The 23,562-nt window shown below is 42.1% G+C and overlaps 1 protein-coding gene across 2 annotated transcripts in view; it reads right to left on the bottom strand.

Moving 5' to 3' along the window:
• GMCL1 (germ cell-less 1, spermatogenesis associated) overlaps window positions 1-23,562 on the bottom strand; it is a 53,743-nt gene that overhangs the window by 15,612 nt on the left and 14,569 nt on the right. For both annotated transcript variants that reach the window (XM_080684081.1, XM_080684082.1), the window contains exons 7-11: window positions 22,627-22,711; window positions 20,453-20,543; window positions 11,201-11,338; window positions 7,658-7,727; window positions 2,004-2,079 (exon numbers count right to left, since the gene is read on the bottom strand). In XM_080684081.1, the coding sequence (XP_080540207.1) occupies window positions 2,004-2,079; window positions 7,658-7,727; window positions 11,201-11,338; window positions 20,453-20,543; window positions 22,627-22,711 (460 nt within the window). The remainder of the gene's footprint in view (window positions 1-2,003; window positions 2,080-7,657; window positions 7,728-11,200; window positions 11,339-20,452; window positions 20,544-22,626; window positions 22,712-23,562) is intronic.

Consider the following 23,562-nt stretch of genomic DNA (forward strand, 5'->3'; position numbering starts at 1 on the left):
ATGGTTTAAGATGGGTAAAGCTGCAGCTAAATATGCTAGAAGAGAAAAATTGATGACACAGGAGAGAGAGGTGATAACTGCAGGAACAAAACTTTTGAACAGGTGAGAAGAGATGGAGTCCAGGAGGGAATGGACTAGGATAGAAGCAAATGGTTCATCTATTCTAATAAGAGGAAAAGTGCGTCACAGGGGGGGCAATGGTAAGATACGTACACATATAATACCTTAATAAAAAATAAATAAAATAAATAAAATTAAAAAAAAAAAGTGCGTCACATAGCTACAGATGCAGCTAGCGTGGTAGGATTATTGGTTAGAGGATGTACAAATTCTCTTACTCTTATTTTCCAAATGAAGAAGCAAGGCCATTAGTAAGAATGAGGGTAGTAGCACTGCCCCTTTGAAGAAGGTATGAGAGTTACTCAGAGTGGGAGGATACATTCACTTAGGGAACTTTATAAGGATCACCATGCAACACTCAAGACCTGCTTGAGATTTAGTTACAAGCCCCTGCTGGGGTATAGTGTTTTTCTTTAGTTAGTTACATTCATCTGTTTGGGGCAGGCATGGAGTTTATGGAAAGTTGGTATTTAATAAGAATTGGGTTTTGACAGGTGAGTTTGACAAGAGGGACATTATGCATACAAGCCAAGGGCCCAGGCCTGTGTGCTCAGTGGTAGAGCATTGGCCTGCACACCCAAGGGTCCCGGGTTTGATTCCTGGTCAAGGGCATGTACCTGGGTTGCAGGTTCAATTTCCAGCCCCTGTCGGGGTGCATGCGGGAGGCGACCAATCAATGTGCCTCTCTCACATAGATGTATGTTTCATTTTCTCTCCCTCCCACCACTCCTCCCTTCCAATATCTCTAAAAATCAATGGAGTTAAAAAAAAAAAAAAAGCTGTTGGAGTCAGGTGCTAGAGGAGATAGAGCTAGAAAGATAATAGGAGGTAAAGTCTAAAAATGATATGCTTGAAATGGAGATTTTGAAGGGGTAGAGTTTTAAAAAATGTAGTTTAAGTACCTTTAGTGGATCATAAAATAAATTTAATGAGTCACAATCCACTTTTTAATAAAATTAAAGAGAGCCCTAGCTGACTGAAGGGTTGAGGATTCGATTCTGGTCAAGGGTATATACCTTGGTTGCAGGCTCTATTCCTGACCGTGGATCAGGATGTGTGAGAGAGGCAACTAGTAAGATGTGTGTCTCTCACATCCACGTGTCTCTTTCTCTCCCCCTTCCCTTCCTCTCTCTCTAAAAATCAATGGGGAAAACTATCCTCAGGCAAGGATTAACAAAACAAAAAATAAAATAGCAAACAGGATCTTTGGACACAGCAGCAGATTGATTCATAACACTTTTGTTTCACTTTTATACATTTATATTGTGGGTAATGAAAAATGTAATTCTTCATTCTAGCAATGAAATGGTTTGAATGTCTTTGATGGTAATTATAAAATAGAATTACTTTTTCGACTATGTAACAGTTCCCATATAATTGCTTATTTATCCTAATTTCTGTATTGCCCAGGGATCATCTTCTCATATCTTTTTTTTTTTTAAACATTTTTTTAAAAATATATATATTTTATTGATTTTTTACAGAGAGGAAGGAAGAAGGATAGATAGTCAGAAACATCGATGAGAGAGAAACATCGATCAGCTGCCTCTTGCACACCTCCTACTCGGGATGTGCCCGCAACCAAGTTACATGCCCTTGACCGGAATCGAACCCGGGACCTTTCAGTCCACAGGCTGACGCTCTATCCACTGAGCCAAACCAGTTTTGGCTCATATCTTTTTTCTGGACCCAAAAAGTTCAACAGTGATACAGGGCTGAATAATCAATCACCACTGAGCGTGTAACTTTTTGTCCAGGAGATCATGCTATAGAGACTGTATCAACAAAGCTCTTCTGGTGTCTGACTGTAACTAAAAATGAATTTTGCACTGAAAGTAGAGCAATTTGTATGAGAAATATTAAAAGTCACAACCGATACTTACTTCACCATCTTTGACAAGCTTTCTACCACACCTCATGCTGTTTCCCTCTAGTTCTTCTTTATTGATTTCTTGAGGCCTAGAAATATACATAAATCATGAAATCCCATAGGAAATAGGCAACTAATAATTGAAAAAGAATTGTGAGTTAAAAAGAACAGAAAAACTTGTTACTAGTTAAAAAAATAAATGTTTTAAAACTTGTTAAAAAAATAAATATTTTGTGGTGCAGATAAAAATAAGAATTCATTGATTAAATCTAGTCCTCACTTTAATAGCCCTGTAGAATGAGCAGATGTTCAATATCTGTGGATAGAGTGCTTCATGAGGGCCAATATAATTAATTCTATACTTCTGAGAGCAAGAAAACCACTATTCTAGCTCAATCCCTTCGGTGAGACTCTATTTTAAATTCAATAAGTATATAGATGAGAAAAATCTTTAAAAAATAAAGAACATCCAACAGTTAAAAACTGAATATACAAAAGAAGAAGAATGATTTATAAAGTATTTCCTCCATTACCAAAATGCTTCAAATCTGAATTCCTCTAGAGAATTAACTTTTGTTTTTTAGTTTTTGATTTATTATTTGTTTCAACAATCTTATCCTATCTAATAAAGAGGGAATATGCTAATTAACCATCACTCCATCACAAAGATGGCTGCACCCACAGCTGAGGCCAAGTTCCCATAAGGAGGCTTAACAAGCAATCAGCAGGGACCTGAGGCTACACCAGCCGTGGGCAAACTACGGCCCGCGGGCGGATCCAGCTGTTCTATCCGGTTCTCTTGCTCTCCCCTCCGCTCCTTTACTTTGAATTTATATTAGTTCACACAAACACTCCATCCATGATTTTGTTCCGGCCCTCCGGTCCAGTTTAAGAACCCATTGTGGCCCTCGAGTCAAAAAGTTTGCCCACCCCTGGGCTACACCCTCCCCCTCCCCCGTGGGGCTTGACAGGGGACCTCAGGCTGGCAGGGCTTGACAGGGGACCTCAAGGTGCATTTCCTATCCTGGTGCTGGGCTAGGGGACCTCAGGCTGCTCCCCCCGCCCCAGCGCCAGGCCGGGGGACCTCAGGCCGTGCCCCTCAACCAGTAGGGCTTGACGGGGGACCTCAAGATGCGCTTCCCATCCTGGTGCTGGGCTAGGGGACCTCAGGCTGCTCCCCCTGCCCCAGCGCCAGGCCGGGGGACCTCAGGCCGTGCCCCCAACCTGGTGGGGCTTGACAGGGGGCCTCAAGGTGTGTTTCCCGTCCTGGTGCTGGGCTAGGGGATCTCAGGCTGCTCCCCCCGCCCCAGCGCCAGGCCGGGGGACCTCAGGCCGCACCCCCCACCTGGCAGGGCTTGACAGGGGACCTCAGGCCACACCCCCCACCCAGCGGGGCTTGATGGGGGACCTCAAGGTGCACTTCCCTTCCTGGTGCTGGGCTAGGGGACCTCAGGCTGCTCCCCAGGCCCAAGTGCCAGGCCGGGGGACCTCAGGCCACACCCCCCACCAGGTGGGGCTTGACAGGGGACTTCAGGCCGCGCCCCCCACCCCGGCACCAGGCCGGGGGACCTCAGGCCGCACCCCCCACTCCAGCACCGAGCCAGGCGACCTGAGGCTGCGCCCCCTTGCCTGGTGGGGCTTGACAGGGGACCTCAAGGTGCACACCCAGTGCCAGGTCGGGGGAACTCAGGCCGTGCCCCCCGCCCAGGGGGGACCTGAGGCTGCACCCCCCTGCTGATGGGGCTTGACAGGGGACCTGAGGCTGTTCCCCCCTCCTGGTGCTGGGCTGGGGGATCTGAGGCTGCGCCCCCCCCCCTCCGCCTGGTGGGGCTTGATGGGGGAACTCAAGGGATGCCCCCCTACCCGGGTCTGAGCGCCGGGCCAGGGGACCTGAGGCTATGTTCCCTGCCCGGCGGGGCTTGACAAGGGTGGGACTAGCCAGGTCTGGATCTATCCCAATGGGGGGGGGGGCGGGTCTGGGTCTCATGTGATTTTGAGGCGCATGTGGGTGGGCAGGGACTTGACTCTGGGTCCAGTGGTGTGCCCCAGACTCTGACAGGAGAAAGGTTTTCATATACATTTTACTAATTTTCTTTCATTTCTGACACTTCTATTATAGAGAAAGGGCAAATAGCAATATTAAATTATTTCCTCTAATGTGCACGAATTTCGTGCACCGGGCCACTAGTGTTTGTATAAGATAAGTATTCTGTGAATATATTTGGAAAAAGATGGGATATAAAGTAGAACTAAGAACTCTGGATAATCTCATAATCTATACTAATAAAAGCCGACCTAGGTGGCCTCTTGCCCTCGCATCATCAAAAGATGGCTGCCCCCATGTCATCACAAGATGGCTGCCACAAGATGGCCAGCAAGGGAGGACAGTTGGGGGTGACTGGGCCGGCAGGGGAGGGCAGTTGGGGGGACCAGGCCTGCAGGGGAGGGCAGTTGGGGACGAGATCAGGCCAGCAGGGGAGGGCAATTGGGGGATATCGGGCCAGCAGGAGAGGGCAGTTGGGGGCAACCCGATCATCAGGGGAGGGCAGTTGGGAGCAATCGGGCCAGCAGGGGAGGGCAGTTGGGGGCCATCAAGCCAGCAGAGGAGGGCAGTTGGGGGCCATCAGGCCGGCAGGGGAGGGCAGTTAAGGGTGAGATCAGGCCAGCAAGGGAGGGCAGTTGGGGGTGACTGGTCTGGCAGGGGAGGGCAGCTGGGGGGACCAGGCCTGCAGGGGAGGGCAGTTGGGGCAAGATCAGGCCGGCAGGGGAGGGCAGTTGGGGGCGATTGGGCCGGCAGGGGAGGGGAGTTGGGGGCGAGATCAGGTTGGCAGGGGATGGCAGTAGGATGTGACCGGGCCAGCAGGGGAGGGCAGTTGGGCAGGGGAGCAGTTAGGCATCAATCAGGCCAGCAGGGGAGCTGTTAGGGGGTGATCAGGCTGGCAAGCAGAAGCAGTTAGGGGCAATCAGGCAGGCAGGCAGGTGAGTGGTTAGGAGCCAGCAGTCCCAGATTGTAAGAGGGATGTCTGACTGCCGGTTTAGGCCCGATCCCACATAGGGGACCTCAAGGTGCATTGTGGGATCGGGCCTAAACCGGCAGTCAGACATCCCCCAAGGGGTCCCAGATTGGAGAAGGTGCAGGCTGGGATGAGGGACAAACTCCCTCCCCCGCCAGTGCACAAATTTTGTGCACTGGGCCTCTAGTCATTATAATAAATTCGTATGAAACTTTCATACACTCATTGTTTGGATATAAACATAATGAGGCCATTATTTTAGGAAGTTCTTTGGTATATAAAAATGAGTTAGCCCAGGCCGGTGTGGCTCAGTTGGTAAGGCATAAACCCGTGCACTAAAAGGTTGCCAGTTTGATTCCCGATCAGGGCACAGGCCCGGGTTTCAGGTTCGATCCTTGGTAGGGGGCATGCAGGAGGCAGCCCATTGATGTCTCTCATATCGATGTTTCTCTCCCTTTCCCTTCCTCTCTCTCTAAAAATCAATAAAAAAGAAATCTTTAAAAAAAAATGGTTAAAAGGGATCAGGGGCAAAAATATTAAAGTTCTTAAGACCTCTTTTATATACTCACACAGGCATCCTCAAACTACGGCCCGCGGGCCACATGCGGCCCGCCGAGGACATTTATCCGGCCCGCCGGGTGCCACTGCCTGTCCTGCTTAGCAGCCGACTTGTCCCAGGCCCGCAGTGCGCATAGGAATTTGTTCATAGTTTTTTTTTTAAACTATAGTCCGGCCCTCCAACGGTCTGAGAGACAGTGAACTGGCCCCCTGTTTAAAAAGTTTGAGGACCCCTGTACTCACACATGGATTGTCTCATCACTCTGCTCATACCAAGGAACTAGTATAAAGATCAAATAATAAATGTGGAAATACTTTTGCAAACCACAAAGGACTGTGAATTGAAAGAAGGGACAGTTTTCTTTCCCATAAATATTTATGTAGAAGGTCATATGCTTTTGGGTAAGGCAATCTGTAACCAGAGGATGTTAATTAATTTTAGACTCAAAATTCTTCATAAAAATCATGCTTTATGAAAGCACTAGAGGCCCGGTGCACAAATTCGTGCACCAGTGGGGTCCCTTGGCCTGGCCTATGGAATTGGGCTGAAACCGGCTCTCTGACATCCCCCGAGGGGTCCTGGATTGCGAGCGGGCACAGGCCAGGCTGAGGGATTCCACCAGTGCATGATCGGGGCCACGAAGGGACGCGGGAGGTTGGCCAGCTGGGAAGGGATTGCGGGAGGGCTCCACGGTGTGTCTGGCCCACCTTGCTCAGTCCTGATCAGCCAGACCCCAGCAGGAAACTCACCTACTGGTCGGAGCATCTTACCCCTGGTGGTCAGTGCATATCATAGCGACTGGTCGACCAGTCAACTGTCTGCACCCTAGTGGTCAGTGCACATCATAGGATGGTCAACTGGTCGACTGTCTGCCCCCTAGTGTCAGTGCATGTCATTGCAAGCGGTTGAGCAGCCTTAGCATATCATTAGCATATTATGCTTTGATTGGTTGAATGGCCGACCGGATGACTGGACACTTAGCACATTAGGCTTTTATTATATAGGATTATTCCAAGTAATATTGTAATACGTTGAAAGAAAATTGTAATATAACACTAGGTGAAACAAAGTATATGAGTTACTCAATTTCACTAATATAGCAAATGACAATTCAAACATTCCATTATTATAATTGACCAGAAAAATAAATATTTACAAGGTTGATAATGTTATCCTATATAATAAAAGCCTAACAACAAGCTAAGTATCCAGTTGTCCAGTCAGCCATTCAACCAATCAAAGCATAATATGCTAATCATATGCTAAGGCCACTCAACCGCCCAGGGGGCTGACAGTCGACTGGTTGACCAGTCGCCATGACGTGCACTGACCACCAGGGGGCTGACAGTCGACTGGTTGACCAGTCGCCATGACGTGCACTGACCACCAGGGGGCACACAGTCGACTTGTTGATCAGTCGCTATGATGGCACTGACCACCAGGGGGCAGACACTCTGACTGGTAGGTTAGCTTGCTGCTGGGGTCTGGCCAATCGGGACTGAGCGAGATGGGCTGGACATGCCCTGGAGCCCTGCTGCAGTCCCTCCCCAGCCCCAATCATGCACTGGTGGGGTCCCTTAGCCTGGCCTGTGCCCTTTCGCAATAGAGGACCCCTTGGGGGGTGTCGCTGTTCCCAACAGCAGAACAACTGGTCACTATGACGCTCACTGACCACCGGGGGGCAGACGCTCAATGCAAGAGTTGCCCCCTGGTGGTCAATGCGCCCCCACGGGGGAAGCACTGCTCAGCCAGAAGCTGGGCTCATGGCTGGCGAGTACAGTGGCAGTGGCGGGAACCTCCATGGGGAGCAGGCCTAAACTGTCCGTTGGACAGCCCCTGAGTGCTCTCAAAACTGTTAGAGGGCACAGGCTGGGCTGAGGGCCGCTCTCCCCATGCCCCCCGAGTGCACGAATTTTGTGCACCGGGCCTCTAGTAGAAAGATAAGAAATAAAGCTGATTACATGATCTTTGCTCTATTTTAATAGCTCTTGATTTTTCAACATTGTTACTGATTTTTCAATATAATGAATGCCCTTAAATTCATATAGCCAAAGTTTTTTTCTAATGAGAAATGATATAATGTAACATACTTACCCCACCTCATTGTCTTGTTCTGCCCGGAGCATAGCAAGCCACTGCTGTTTATACACAGAAGACAGCCATCCTAAAATGTAAAAATGAATAAATATATTAGAAACATGGAAAAATGTAAAGGATTTAAAATTTTTAAGAATTTAAGGCTTAAAATGGATTGGAAATAAAATAACAATGTAAAGGGAATGAGGCTATGAATATACTAGAAGGTTATATATAGCCTGAAGACTACCAGACTTCTCATGCTAAGAAATTCTGGGTTATAAGGTTCATGGTGTTTCCAGAGGTGGTGAGTGCCTAATGTTCAGCAAACATAAATGTTACTGGAGTTGAGGTCAAATTACTAGGAAGCTAGGTTATTAAGTGGAATGATCATTATGTGACTGTACAGGAGTGGGGAGGTAGAGGGTAAATAAAGTGTCCAAGTCTTATATGAATGTGAAGAGAAGAGAGAAAGGATAGAGGGTTAGTCTGATCATATGCAATAACATTGGGAAAGGGCATTGAGGGGCTAGGACTTTCTGGCCTCCTACCCCTACACTGGGGCATGGTGTCTTAATAGACAGAAAGTCCTCTATAGAGAGAAAATAGTATCCTCTGGGAGAGCTAAATAAATGAAAGGAAGATATGGAAGTTTATAGACCCTAGTTCCAGAACACATAACAGAAAGGTTTGGGAGGAATAACAAGATAGGTCAGAGGTACCAAGGGAGAGGGAAGTATCACAAGGAGAGTATGGAATAAAACAGATTTATTAATCTGACCTAAGATAGATCTAATTTCTTGAAACAATGGAGTTCAAATGTGTTTGACATAGTTGAATCCTAAAATAGACTGTTTCTATACAAAATCCTTCCTTTCTTGAAATTAAACGTATTTCTTAAAATTTTTACCTAAAGATTGTCAAAATGGATGTAGTAAAACTCTTCAGAATGCATAATAATATTAACATGTGTTTGGCATTATTTCTGAAAAATAATCAATGAATTTTAGCTAAGTAATAAAAATTATTTTAATTTATTTCAAATGTAGGATATACTGCTATTCAGAGCACACACTAACCTATCTAATTTGAGTTATATGCCACTTTTTAATCCCTTACAAAGAGAATAGAATATCATTTTAATTTATATCCTGCTTTGAAACTGTAATTTTTATTGGGATATAGGAAAACCTATTCATCCATTTATAACTGTAAGATGGAGTATTCACTAAAATGAAAAAAGCCCCACCATAATTTTAAGTCAGAAAAAAAAAGGCTGAAATCTAGTCAGAAATATGGGATCTAAATTATTTTCATTTTACACTGAATTAAATATTTCAGACTAAAATTACTAATACCCACTTTGCATTCCAAAAAATATAAAGTTTATCTACTTGCACCACAGACACACCTAAATTAAATTACTTTAGAACAGACTTTCTTTTTTTAACCTGTTTCAAAATTCACTTATAAAGAGCCTTAAAAAGAAGTATCATTGGCCCTGGCTGGTGTGGCTCAGTTTGGGTGTCATCCCATGCACTGAAAAATTGCTGGTTCAATTCCTGGTCAGGGCACATGCCTGAACTGTGGCTCAATGCCTGCTAGGGGGCATAAGGAGGCAGCCAACAGATAGTTTGTTCTCATATCAATGAATCTCTCTGTCTCTCTATCTCTCGTTTAAATTGGCCTTAGCATGTAGTATTACCCCATTGCTAGGGCCTGGTATATAACACACACTAAAACTACTAAATTATTTATATATATAAAAAGCCAGCAACTGGAACACCATAACGACTGGAATGACCGGTTACTATGGTGCCTACTGCAGCCAGCGAACCGGCCCGATCAGGGGCAGGGCCAGCCAGCCAACCTCCCACAGCCCCAATCGGGGGTGGAACTGGCCGGCCCACCGCCCACAGCTCCTCCCCATGGCCGGCCCTGCCCTCAATTGGCCCCCCAACCCCAGTTGGGGCAGGGCTCGCCGGCCAATCGCTTGTGGCCTCTCCCCACAACTGGCCCGATCCTGATTGGGCCCTGAATGGGGCAGGCCGGCCAGCCAACCTCCCACTGTCTCCTCCTCCCGAAAGGCCTGGCCCCAATCCACCCTGATTGCGGCCGGGCTGGCCGGAACCCACCCGTGCACTGGGTTTCTAGTAGAGAATATAATCTTCAGAGAAATTGTGTCTAAAAACCCCACAACCATGCAAATATAGTACACACCCTCTCATCTTGGCTCTCTAAAACTAATATTATAAAAATGATTCATATGGGGAGTTGAGCTTGATCTCTCTCCCTTGTTGAAATAGTTCTCTACATTTCTCACAATAATCCTATATAATAAAAGCCTAATATGCTAGGTGTCCAGTCGTCCATTCAACCAATCAAAGAGTAATATGCTAATGATATGCCAAGGCTGCTCAACCGCTTGCTATGATGTGCACTGACCACCAGGGGCAGACACTCCAAACAGTAGGTCAGCTTGCTACTGGGGTCCGGCCGATTGGGACTGAGCAAGAGATGGGCTGAACATGCCCTGGAGCCCTCCAGTGGTCCCTTTCCGGTTGGCCAACCTCCTGCGTCCCTCCCCGGCCCCAATCATGCACCGGTGGGGTCCCTCAGCCTGACCTGCACCCTCTCGCAATCCAGGCTGAGGGTACCCACTGCCCCGAATGCACGAATTTCATGCACCAGGCCTCTAGATCTGAATAAAGTCCTCCTTAACATTAAAAAAAATAATAAATAAAAATAAAAATGATTCATATGAAACTAATAGAAAAACAATGTCTATAAACCTATTAGAGTGATTTTATAAAAATACATTACTTTCAAATGTATCAGAGTGTTACTCTAGGTTTGCTTTCCATTGAATACCTTTCTAAATAAGTATACAGATTACAAGAACAATTTAAATCTATAAACACCGCTATATTAAAAACTGAGGTATCAGATAATTACAATTTTTCAGACAAATCTATTACTAATGTTTGCAAATTTACAAGTAAGTCTTCAAACAGAAAGTCTATTCTATGCTTCTTATATGCATATATAGTACTAAACTGAATCTTATACAAGCACTAGAGATTTAACTGAGAATATTAAATCTGTAATTGTCTTAAAAATTTAAATTATAATTAGCAAAGTTATTACATTTGCTTTGATTGAGCTTTAAGACTAGACTAAGGAAAAAAGAAAATAAGCAAATTTATGGAGTATTAATAGAAAAAAGCAGTTATAAACTTTAAAGAATACTACAAAAACCATTTTAAAAAGTCTGGTGCAAAGTAGTGTACTAGTTAATAAAATGAAAGAAGACCCATATTACAGAAAAATATATAGCCATTTAAATATTCTGAAGAGTATTTAATGATATGGAAAAATACCCAAAATATATGATGTGAACACAGAAAATTACCTGCATGGTATGATTCAGCTTTGGTATAAAACAGTGTACCTTCCTGGGATTAAGGATAATTTCTATTAAGTATGCTTTTCTATGATATATATTACTATTATAATCAGAAAGATATTACTTAAAATCATAATTTCATTATATTCTCTTACCTGAAGGTATTATAGAATCTTGTTCAATAATTCGTGCAGAGGCCAAATCACTGATAATATACTGTAGCCTTAAATGTCTGAATACTGACACAAATGGTTTTCCTTGCTCAGTTTCAAGAAAAGCCATACCTTCAAAATCTATAAAAAAAAAAATAGTTTAAATTAAATAGCCATTCTTTTCAAATCTATTAATTTACTTTTTTATTAAATGTTGTCATGGGTTTGGACACACACACACACACGTGTACATCTGTTACACTACAAATAAGCTAGTTTCAAAATTTTCAAGGATTTTATAAATCGCAGACATGAGGATAAAAACTTGGGGAGATTTAGAAAAAAGCCACAGAAAATTAATTTTGGTCTTACATAGAACCTTGCTACGATTCAGCTGTACACCATTCTGGGGTTTGGAGCTTACAGTGAAGCAAGGTGGGAAAGGAATGCTTAAGAATACAGGTAGAAACCGAGTTGTCTGGCATCGGGGTGAGAGCTGGAGGAGTGGCTTTCTCCCAGACAGAAGTAGTTGGGATTATGGTATCTCTCCAGGATACCCTCTCCAAGGCACGGACAACTCCAGTGGAACTCTAGGGCCCAGATGCCTCACTTAAGGATCTTCAAAAGATACACACGTCATGGAATGTCTATTAGGATTCTTCTAACTTATGCTTTAGCTACATGCGATAAACACTAATCAATTTATTAATTTTTTATTCAAATATAAAATAAGATACAAAAACACTGTAGCCACTGTACACATGGATAGTATTTATTGTTAAAATAATTCAAGTTTAAGAAGTATATGGCTTAACTGGTCAAGATGGTGGAGTAGGTAAACGCTGTACACAAATCCTCCCACAACCACATTAAATTTACAACTAAACTACAGAACAACCATCATTAAGAATCACCTGAAATCCAGCTGAATTGAAGTCCTACAACTAAGGCTATAAAGAAGAAGCCACATCGAGACTGGTAGGAGGGTCAGAGATGTGGAATAGGCTGGTCCCACACCCATGAGTGGCGAATAAAAATCAGGAGATATCTTGGATGCAGAGATGCTCCCTGTAGAGTGAGGAGTCCCAGCCCCATACCAGGCCCCCTGGCCAGGGTTCCAATGCCAGCAGGAGAAGTCCCTGTAACTTCCGGTTGTGAAAACCAGCTTGGATTGTGACTGAGTTAGACAGAGGGCTGCTAGAGTCTCAAGTCTCAAGTGTTTCTCTTAAAGGACCCAAGTAAGGACTTAATTGGTCTCACTTGCTCTGAGTTCCAGCACTGGGAAACCAGGGACATACAGGGAGAAACCGAGTTGTCTGGCAACGGGGTGAGAGCTGGAGGAGTGGCTTTCTCCCAGACAGAAGTAGTGGCACAGGCCATTGTTCCTTTTTTGGGCCCTCTCCCCTCCACAGAGCCAGCAGGCAGGTGCCATAACTGAGCCAATTAGCCTGGGGATAAATCTCTCCCATTGAGGTGCCACCAGCAATCAAGGCGGGTGTGGACCTGGAGTGCAAAGTTTGGGTGATCAGGGAAGCTGTGCCACTGGGCCCTACAGGATACTACATAAGGCCATTCTACCAAGTCCAGAAGATGTAACAGCTCTACCTAATACGGGGAGGCAGCCAAAATGAGGAGACAAAGAAACATGTCCCAAATGAAAGAGCAGAAGAAAACGCCAGAAAAAGAACTAAACAAAATGGAGAATAGCAATCTCCTAGATGCAGAGCTCAAAACACTGGTTATAAAAATGCTCAATGAACTTAGGGGAAGAGTAGATGAACTTAGTGAGACCTTCAATGAAAAGATAGGAAACATAAAAACAAAGACAGAAAATATTTTAAAAAAACCCAACAGTCAGAAATGAAGAATATGCTACCTGAAATGAAGAATACATTACAGGGAATCAACACTGGTGCAGATGAGGCAGTGGATCAAATCAGAGATTTGGAAGATAAGGAAGCAGAAAACAGCCAAACAGAATCCAGAAAAATGAGGATAGTATAAGCAGCCTCTAAGACAACTTCAAGTATACCAACATTTGTATCATGAGGGTGCCAGAAAAAGAAGAGAGCAAAGAATTGAAAACTTATTTGAAAAAATAATGACGGAAAACTTCCTAATTTGGTGAAGGAAATAGACATACAAGTCTAGGAAGCGCAGAGTCCCAAACAAGATGCACCCAAAGAGGCCCACACCAAGATACATCATAATTAAAGTGAAAAAGGTTAAAGACAAAGAGAGAATATTAGCTCTGGCCCATGTGGCCTAGTTGGTTGAGTGTCATCCCATAAGACTATCAGCTGATTTCTCAACAGAAACTTTGCAGGCCAGAAGGAATTGGCAAGAAATATTACAAGTGATGAAAAGCAAGGACCTACAACAAAGATTACTCTACCCAGCAAAGCTATCATTTAGAATTATCGTACAGGTAAAGAGCTTCCCAGACAAGAAAAAGCTAAAGGAGTTCACTACCACCAAACCAGTATTACAAAAAATGTTAAAGGGTCTTCTTTAAGAAGAAAAAAGATAAAAAATATGAATAATAGAATAGCAATAAATATATATCTGTCATCAATTACTTTAAATGCAAATGGATCAAATGCTCCAATCAGAAGACACAGAGGCTGAATGAATAACAAAACAAGACCCTTATATATGCTATCTAAAAAGAGTCACTTCAGATTGAAAGATACACTCAGACTGAAGGTAAAGGGATGGAAAAAGATATTTCATGAAAATGGAAACCAAAAAAAAAAAAAAATAAAAAAAACAGGGTAGCATTACTTATACCAGACAAAATACATCTAAAAAACAAAATAAACAAGCAAAACAGAATATAGATACAGATAACATTCTGACAGTTGCCAGATGGGAGGAGGGTTGGGGGATAAGTAAAAAAGGTGACGGGATTAAGAAGTACAAATTGGTAGTTACAGAACAGTCACAGGGATGTAAAGTACAGCATAGAGAATATAGTTAATAATATTATAGTAACTATGTATGGTTTTAGGTGGCAAAAGATTTATTGGGGTGATCACTTAGTTAAGTTATATAATATCTAATCATTGTGTTGTCACATGAAACTAATATAGTATGTCAACTGTAATTGAAAAGTTAAAAAATTATTTAAAGTTAAAAAAATATTTTAATTTATTTCTTTTTGGGAGAATTTAAGGTTATTTCTAAAAATAGTTGTTCTCAGTTGCATTCCAATGTACTTTCATGAGTGGGAAGGAAAGGTATAAAGTTAGTGCTATCAAACAGAGTTACTATGATCAAACTAGGGCAAAAGCCCTAGTCTGTTATCTATTAAACAAGGTCTATCCGTGGGAGTATACTCAATCCTATTGCTAGTAAGGATAGGGAGAAAAAGTTAAGAGTTGCTATTGTAGACTATTATGACTCAAACTATGCTTCACGTGAAACACAAGTTTTCTGTGAAGGAGGTGTTGCCCACTAAAATATTTTCTTTTCCCCTGAAAATTGCAAAATAACAGTCAAGTTAATGAAAAGAATTTCCACAATTTTCAAATTTCTTTCCCATTTCTGTATTTCTTTGGTACCTGTCTAGAGTCAAACAAAGCAAACAAGAGAGAGCAGTAAGCTCATTTTAAAAATTAATAAACTTTGCTTACTTAGGCAACAGGCAATGTAACTGTGAATTTACATGTCGTATATATTTTTTAAATTTACTTTTTATTACTTTTTAAAATATATGTTTATTGATTTCATATAGGAACATCAATGATGAGAAAGAATCATCAATCAACTGTCTTCTGCATGCCTCCTACTGGGGATAGAGTCTGAAAACTCGGGCATGTGCCCTGACTAGAAATCAAACTGTGATCTCCTGGTTCATGGGTCGACACTAAAAGAGCAACACAGGCCAGGCTCTTTTAAAAAAAATAATAGTATTGCCCTGACCAGTTTGGTTCAGTGGATAGAGCGTCCGGCCGTGGACTGAAAGGTCCCAGGTTCAATTCCAGTCGAGGGCGTGTACCTTGGTTGCAGGCTCGATCCCCACTAGAGGGCGTGCAGGAGGCAGCTGATGATGTTTCTCATTTATTGATGTTTCTAACTATCCCTCTCCCTTCCTCTCTGTAAAAAGTCAATAAAAATATATTAAGAAAAATAGTATTAGTTCTAGTTCTTATGATGAATTATATGTGTCAATTTAATAGGGTATACTAAAAATGCCATTATGTTTTAATGGGTGCTCCATTGCATGAACAAGTTATAAAAATCTAATTCTAGATTCTCATAGAAATCTGAAAATCATCCCATAAAGACTTCTTCAAGGGCACAAAAGAGATTGCCTCATTTACTTTGTAAAAATTCATGGAGTTAAAAAAATATGTTTTAAAGATTCTAGCTTTTCAAAATGTAGCTATATAAAACAAACAAAACAACATGTAGCTAGCTATATTAATTGCACCTGCCAAATTCAATATCAATCTCTACATATAACTGTGTAAAATTTTTTTCTTAATTTCTATTGTTTCTTGTAGTCTGGACCCACATATATCTGAAAAGTGAAATAATTAAGAAAACCTAAGAAAAGTATACCAAAATACAATGGGTGATAAAAAAAAATATGTATTTTTTATTGATTTCAGAGAGGGAGGGAGAAGACAGAGATAGAAACATCAACGATGAGAATAATTGATTGGCTGCCTCCTGCATGCCCCCTATTGGGGATTAAGCTCACAACCCGGGTATATGCCCTTGACAGTATCGAACCTGGGACCCTTCAGCCGACGTTTTATCCACTGAGCCAAACCCGCTAGGGCTGAAAGTTATCTTAAACTGTATACTTTTATACTACAAACTCTGATTTGAAAACCGTAGAGTGAGAAAACCAGAAGTGGACCACATTTTCTTCTGGTTTCTGCCAGTTCGCCTACAGGTTAATTTCTCTCTTGATGAACTACTGTGGTTAATCCATCAGAGCTCAAAAGAGGACAAGTTATGTCAACATTTACCTAACATCTACTGTTTCTATTGAGTCCTTTTGTCTTTTTAGCTTCTCTGCCCAACTTAACTCTTTCAGTTTTTCTATCTCTCCCTCTGTTTAAATTTTCTCATCTATAATTTATCTGATTCCTCTTTAATTATCATAATGTAGTACTAAAGCATAATTCAAGGTATAAGTTTAGAGTTTTGTTAAGTAAATCAAGTTAGATTTTATTGGTATGGTTCTTTAGATGTTCATGAGCTTGACAGAAAAACAATTTGTTTGGCTCTAAGCTAGGAAATCTCACTCTGTAAAATAATTATACAACATTTATTTAAACAAGAAAAAAGCACTAAATTTTAAAATAAAAAACTTCTGTTCATTAAAAGACACCTTTAAGAAAGTAAAAAAGAGCTGAAATGGTGTGGCTCAGCAGTAGAGCTTTGGCCTAGGAACCAAGAGGTCACAGGTTCGATTCCAGGTCAGGGCACAGGCCTGGGTTTTGGGCTCGATCCCCAATCAGGGGCAAGCAGGAGGCAGCTGATCGATGATGTTTCTATCTCATCAATGTTTCTATCTCTCTCTCTCTCTAAAAAAAAAAAAAATCAATAGCCAAAACCGGTTTGGCTCAGTGGATAGAGCGTTGGCCTGCGGACTGAAGGGTCCCGGGTTCGATTCCGGTCAAGGGCATGTACCTTGGTTGCGGGCACATCCCCAGTGGGAGGTGTGCAGGAGGCAGCTGATCGATGTTTCTCTCTCATCGATGTTTCTAACTCTCTATCCCTCTCCCTTCCTCTCTCTGTAAAATATCAATAAAATATATTAAAAAAAAATCAATAAAAACATTTTAAAAAATATATAAATAAAAAGTAAGAAAGGTAACCTACAAACTAGAAGATAAGTGCAACACAAATTTATAACAAAGAATTGATTTCAAGAATATATAAAGAATGCCTAGCCTGGCTGGTGTGGCTCAGTGGCTGAATTGAGGTCACAGGTTCAATTCCTCATCAGGGCACATGCCTGGGTTGCAGACCTGATCCCCAGTACAGACTGTGCAGGAGGCAGCCAATCGATGTTTCTATCTATCCCTCTCCCTTCTTCTCTAAAAATTAGTAAAAAATTAAAGAAAAAAATAATGCCTACAAATCATTAAGAAAAAAATACAATATTAAAATAGGAAAACACCTTGAACAGATATTTCACAGAAGAGAAAACATACGGCCAATAAACACAAAGAGCTGTTCAATCTCTTTGTTTTAAGGAAATGAAAATCAAGGCCACAATATGAAATAGTTCAGTAACAACTAAAACAAAATGGCATACTGTCAGGGGTGAGCTGGGGCTGGCTCGTACTGGCTCACAGAAGCTGATGGTATGCATTTCTTCCCAGCTCCACATGCAATGATGTCATGTTGGTAGCTTAAAATCAGCCATGTTGGGGAATTTGTAAAGTGGAAATTTTTTTTTTAAAATATATTTTATTGATATTTTACAGAGAGGAAGGGAGAGGGACAGAGAGCCAGAAACATCGATGAGAGAGAAACATCGATCAGCTGCCTCCCGCACACCTCCCACTGGGGATGTGCCCGCAACCAAGGTACGTGCCCTTGACCGGAATCGAACCTGGGACCTTTCAGTCCGCAGGCTGACGCTCTATCCACTGAGCCAAACCGGTTTCAGCTGTAAAGTGGAAATTTAAAAAGTGCTAGAAATCAGGGATTATTTTTTCAAAGAGCCAATTTACCAGCACACCAATGTATTATGTACATTAACACAAACATATATATGTGATAACTTTTTTTAAGGCATGGGAATAAACAATCCAAAATTCAAGGCAGTAGTTAGGGAAAGTCAAGGGGACACAACAGGAAAGAAGCACATGAACAGACTGCAGTTATTAATATACTAGTAATGGAGAATTCATTTCTGGAGGTTGATATATTATTAAAAACTAGAGGCCCGGAGCATGAAATTCGTGTGGGGGGTCCCTCAGCCCGGCCTGCACCCTCTCCAATCCGGGAACCCTTGGGGGATGTCCGACCGCCAGTTTAGGCCCGATACCACAGTGGGGACATCTACCATCAGTCGGACATCCCTCTTGTAATCCGGGACCGCTGGCTCCTAACCACTCACCTGCCTGCCGGCCTGATCCCCCTAACTGCTCTCCCCTGCCGGCCTGATCCCTAACTGCTCTCCCCTCCTGGCCTAATCCCCCTAACTGCTCTCCTCTGCTGGCCTGATTGCCCTAACTGCTCTCTCCTACCAGCCTGATCCCTAACTGCTCTCCCCTGCCAGCCTGATCGCCCCTAACCACCTCTGCCTCTGTCCCGCCACCATGGCTTTGTCCAGAAGGCCATCCAGAAGATGTCTGGTCTAATTAGCATATTGCCCTTTTATTAGAATAGATTAACAAAAAATGGGGCCAGGCACAGACCAAAAATGACAGTAAACTAAGAAAATCATGAACTAAGGATTATGAGTTATCTACTTCCTTACCTGAGGGCCATTAAATTTTTTCCCTGTATCTGTTTTAGTAAAGTAAAATAAATATATTGCATGCTCTACCTCTGTCCAGATAAGGAAGACCTTATGGCAATTGATCTTAACCAATTTTAGGTCAACTTTCCCTGGGAATCTGATGAAAGTTATGTAAACTCCCCCCAAAATACAACCCACACACACACAATTTTGCATCCACTTTCAGAGGTTAGTGACACACAGAAGCCTATCTGTGGGGCCCCCATGTGAAGAATTGTCATCTAATACACAAGGTTTAATTTGTAGGGAAAATTCAATATGGTCAAACAAAAGATAAATTTAAAAAACAGTAGTTTGGGGGGATCAAAACATGGTTTAAAGAGTAATAATTCTGTTACTGCTAAGCAAGGCATTTTCCTTATCCAGCCTAAATTTTCTCAGTGGAAATGAGGGGTTGAATTAGGTAATTGCTAAGGTGCTCTCCAGCACTAAAATTTTCTACATCTATAATCCTATATAATAAAAGAGTAATATGCAAATTAACCATCACTCCGCTATACCCACCAGCCACGCCCACCAGCCAATCAGGAGCCAATATGCAAATAAACCTAACCAAGATGGCTACGGCCACAGAGAGCAGGAGGGAGGCTTGGGTTTCCCTGCAATGGAGGAAGCCAAGCTTTCCGCCTGCCCTTGCCGGCCAAGGCCTCCACTCAAGGCTACAAAGTTTCAATGATAGAAGATACATAAACCCAAACAGAAATGGCGGCAGCCACGGAGCTGGAAAGAGCAGGAGGGAGGCTTGGGTTTCCCCGGCAATGGAGGAAGCCAAGCTTTCCGCACACCCTGGCCAGCCCAGGCCTCCGCTTAAGGCTACAAAGTTTCAATTATGGAAGATACATAAATCCAAAGAGAAATGGCTGCCGCCACGAGAAAGCAGAAGGCTTGGCTCTGCTCCAGGCTACAAAGTTTCAATTGTAGAAGATAAATAAATCCCAGATACCAGGGCCTCCACTTGGGTCGCCAGAGGGCGTGGCCGGCCTGCAAACCACCACAGGCCCCTCGCCCAGGCCACCCCATGCCCCAAGGGAACCCCCACCCTGATCCAGGACACCCTTCAGGGCAAACCAGCTGGCCCCCACCCGTGCACCAGGCCTCTATCCTATCTAATAAAAGAGTAATATGCAGATTGACGATTACTCCAATGCACAAGATGGCTGTCCCCATGTGGTCAAAGATCCTGCCTCCATGTGGACACAAGATGGCCACCACAAGATGGCCAGCAAGGGAGGGCAGTTGGGAGGGACCAGGCTTGCAAGGGAGGGCATTTGGGGGTGATCAAGCCTGCAGGCGAGGGCAGTTAGGTGTGACCAAGCTGGCAGAGGAGGGAAGTTGGGGGTGACCAGGCCTGCAGGGAAAGGCAGTTGGGAGGGACCCAGGCCTGCAGGGGAGAGCAGTTGGGGGGGACCAGGCCTGCAGGGGAGGGCAGTTAGGGTTGACCAGGCCTGCAGGGGAGGGAAGTTAGGGGCAAACAGGCTGGCAGGGGAGCAGTTAGGCATCAATCAGGCTAGCAGGGGAGTGGTTAGGGGGTGATCAGGCTGGCAGGCAGAAGCGGTTAGGGGCAATCAGGAAGGCAGGCAGGCGAGCATTTGGGAGCCAGCAGTCCTGGATTGTGAGAGGGATCCCAGGTTGGAGAGGGTGCAGGCTGGGCTGAGGGACACCCCCCGCCCCCGTGCACGAATTTCGTGCACCGGGCCTCTAGTGACTTTAATAAATTTCAATTAAAAAAAACAAGTTTTCAATAAAAATTGCAGGTATACCTTTTTTCCTCTTAGAAAACCAGACATCTGTTTCAGTCAAAAGCTGTTTTAAAGATCCATTCCAAGAAGGCACAAGTTGAAGGAACATCCACTAGGTTAAAAAAGTAAATTAAAAAAATGACAAAACTTCAGCATATTATGATTTTACAATTTTCAAACTGCTTCCCTCTTAAAACTTAATACTAAAAATTTTAATTTTCATTACAAGCAATTGAAAGAAGTAGAACTATTACATGACATGCTTATAAGCTTTAAATTAATCATGGCATTAATCATTGTCCAATAATAAAAACTAGGTGAGTGTGCAATAAAAAATAAACTAATCCTTCCCCAGTTGGCAAGGCTCAGCGGTTGAACATCGAACTATGAACCAGGGGGTCATGGTTCGATTCCCGGTCAGGGCACATGCCTGGGTTGTGGGCTCGAATCCTAGTGTGAGGTGTGAAGGAGGTAGCTAATCGATGATTCTCATCATTGATGTTTCTATCTCTCTCTCCCTCTCTGAAATCAATAAAAATATATTTTTAAAAAGAGAATAAACTAATCCTTGAAAGTATTTATGATCTCAAATACATTATAGTTTTACTATTAAAAAGGTAAAGGTTTAATATATATTACATTAGCAAATTTATACCAATTGTATACTAATTTATTCTATTCACCAATTAACTCGATTTCACCACATACTATGTGAAATTATAAATGTGAGAAATTAAACAGGGGAAAAAAGAGTTTCTTACTATTTTATTGCTGTTGAAACAGTATGCAGAATAGTAAAGAGCATGGACTTTTAAATCCTGACCCTACTAATTAATAGCTGGGCAAATTACTTAATTTCTCTAGGCCTTAATTTTTTCATTTGTTTAATGAGCATAATATATCTACCTCATAGAACATTAAAAAAATTAGTATTGTGTAACACACTTTGAATAGTGCTTGGCACACAGTAATCATTACTGGCATAACAGCAGTTATAACAGGAAAGAATGAATGCTACCAGTGGCTCAGCAATAGAAATGAGCTACTACTCTTCTAGAAATGAGCTACCACTCCTTTAATGATTAAATAACCCCATTACTAAACTTTCTTGAAGAAAAATAGGAATCACATCCTATCATAAAAACAAACAACCACAATGATATAACTAGAAGGTGCTGCATTCCTAGATTTCACAACCGTGTTAAATGTAGACTCCATGCTGGGGACAAAAGGCTAACAGCAAAATTATGCAGTGAGAAAAGCAATGGATTGGGACTCCTAATAACTGGGTTCTGCCTCAAGGCTGCCACTTAGTAACTGTAAGTATTCGAAGTCTTAGTATAGAACAAGAATAATAAAAATGATATTTTTTAATTACAAAAAAATTTGTCTCTTAAGAGAGTGGTGAAAATAAAATTACATTTAAAATGTTGAAACCTTTGAAAAGGATGGGATGAAACATATGCCTGAATGCAAACAAGGTCTTTAAGAGAAGAATTTAAACATTTTCTAGAAAAGCATGTGTGAAAATTTCGTTATAGTTATTACTTCACTTAAACCTCAACTTGAAAACATTTCTGAAAACCATATACAACACAGGTTTGAACTGTTCAGGTCCACTTACTTGGCTGTTTTTTTGTGTTTTTTTCAATAAATACTATAAAGGTATTTTCTTTTCCTTATGATTTTCTTTATAACATTTTATTTTTTCTAGCTTACTTTATTGTAAGAATACAGAATACATATAACATACCAAATATGTGTTAATCAGTGAGGCCAACAATATGTTATTAGTAGTTATGAGTAGCTAAGTTCTTGGGGAGTCAAGAATTTAGGGGGGGAGGGGAGGTTGATTTCAGTACCCCTAATCCCTGAGATGTTCAAGAGTCAACTGTAAAACATTTAACATTTCTGATTATGTAAATAGCATAACAATAACCTATTTGTTGTTGAAAAATTCTGGGAAAAAAACAGAAATGTATTCCTAGGAGAGAAAGTAGGAAGACCAAATTAAAATCACTCATCATGGCACCAAATCCCTAAACACAAAGACTTCTTAACATTTTCCCATATTTTCTTTTACTTTTCTTAAATTTATAACTATTCCCTATCACTGGACACTAGCTGTTACCAATTTTTCACTATTATCATCAATGCTGAGGTGATAGCCTACACACATTATATTACATCAATACCTTTTTAAGAGCTGTGTATACATCCATCTCCACTTGCATCACAAATAAGTTAGATGAACCAATAAGCAGTTTCATGACATTTATACTAGAAAAGATAAAATAGAGGTAGTGAGTTATCTTCATGCACAGGCTAAAAGAGGCTGGTGGAACTGAAAACTTTGTCTTTTTAGCAAAAGAAAATGTGCAATTAAAAATTAAATCGGTCTTTTAGCCCAAGACAAAGAATCTTTGGCAGAAAACAATCCATTGAACACAGGGATAATGCTGATAGGAAAACAAAAAGAGTTCTGATCTGCTAATTAATCCAGTTAAAGCAAGGTCCCAATAAGATAACATTTAGTATGCGCTAATAAAGTGGCAGCCTTCCTCTTTTTCCTTTCCTCCCATTCAATGTTTAAAAAAACAAAGACATTTGTCAAAATATAATGAAACAGATCTTCCAAGTAACCTTTAAGCTAGTCTTAAGAGAACTGCTTAGTCATAAAACAATGCTTTTATTATTTATAAAAGAGTGAGATCAAGAAATGTGTGTAGGTTTGCCCTGGCCTGTGTAGCTCAGTGGTTAGAGCATCAGCCCATGCACCAAGGGGTCAGGGCATGTACCTGGGTTTTGGATTTACTCCCTCCGCTTCCTCCTGGCCACCCGCCCCCCCACCCCAAGGGAAGCCTGTAGGACACAACCAAACATCAATGTTTTCCTCCCTTCCTCTTTCTGAAAAGCAATGGAAAAAAAATATCTTCAGGTGAGGATTACCAAAAACAAACAACAACAAAAAAGAAAGAAATATGTGTTAGCTTAAATTTAGATAAAAAATAATATCACCAGTTGCTTTCCTTCTTTTCCTTTTTCTTTACTTTCTTGAAGTCAGAAAAAGAAAGAGCATCTGAGTTTTTAAGATAGCCACTATGATTTTCAAACCAAACATACTGCAGAGC

The sequence above is a fragment of the Plecotus auritus genome, assembly GCF_963455305.1.
Source record: "Plecotus auritus genome assembly, chromosome: 8".
Taxonomy (NCBI): Eukaryota; Metazoa; Chordata; class Mammalia; order Chiroptera; family Vespertilionidae; genus Plecotus; species Plecotus auritus.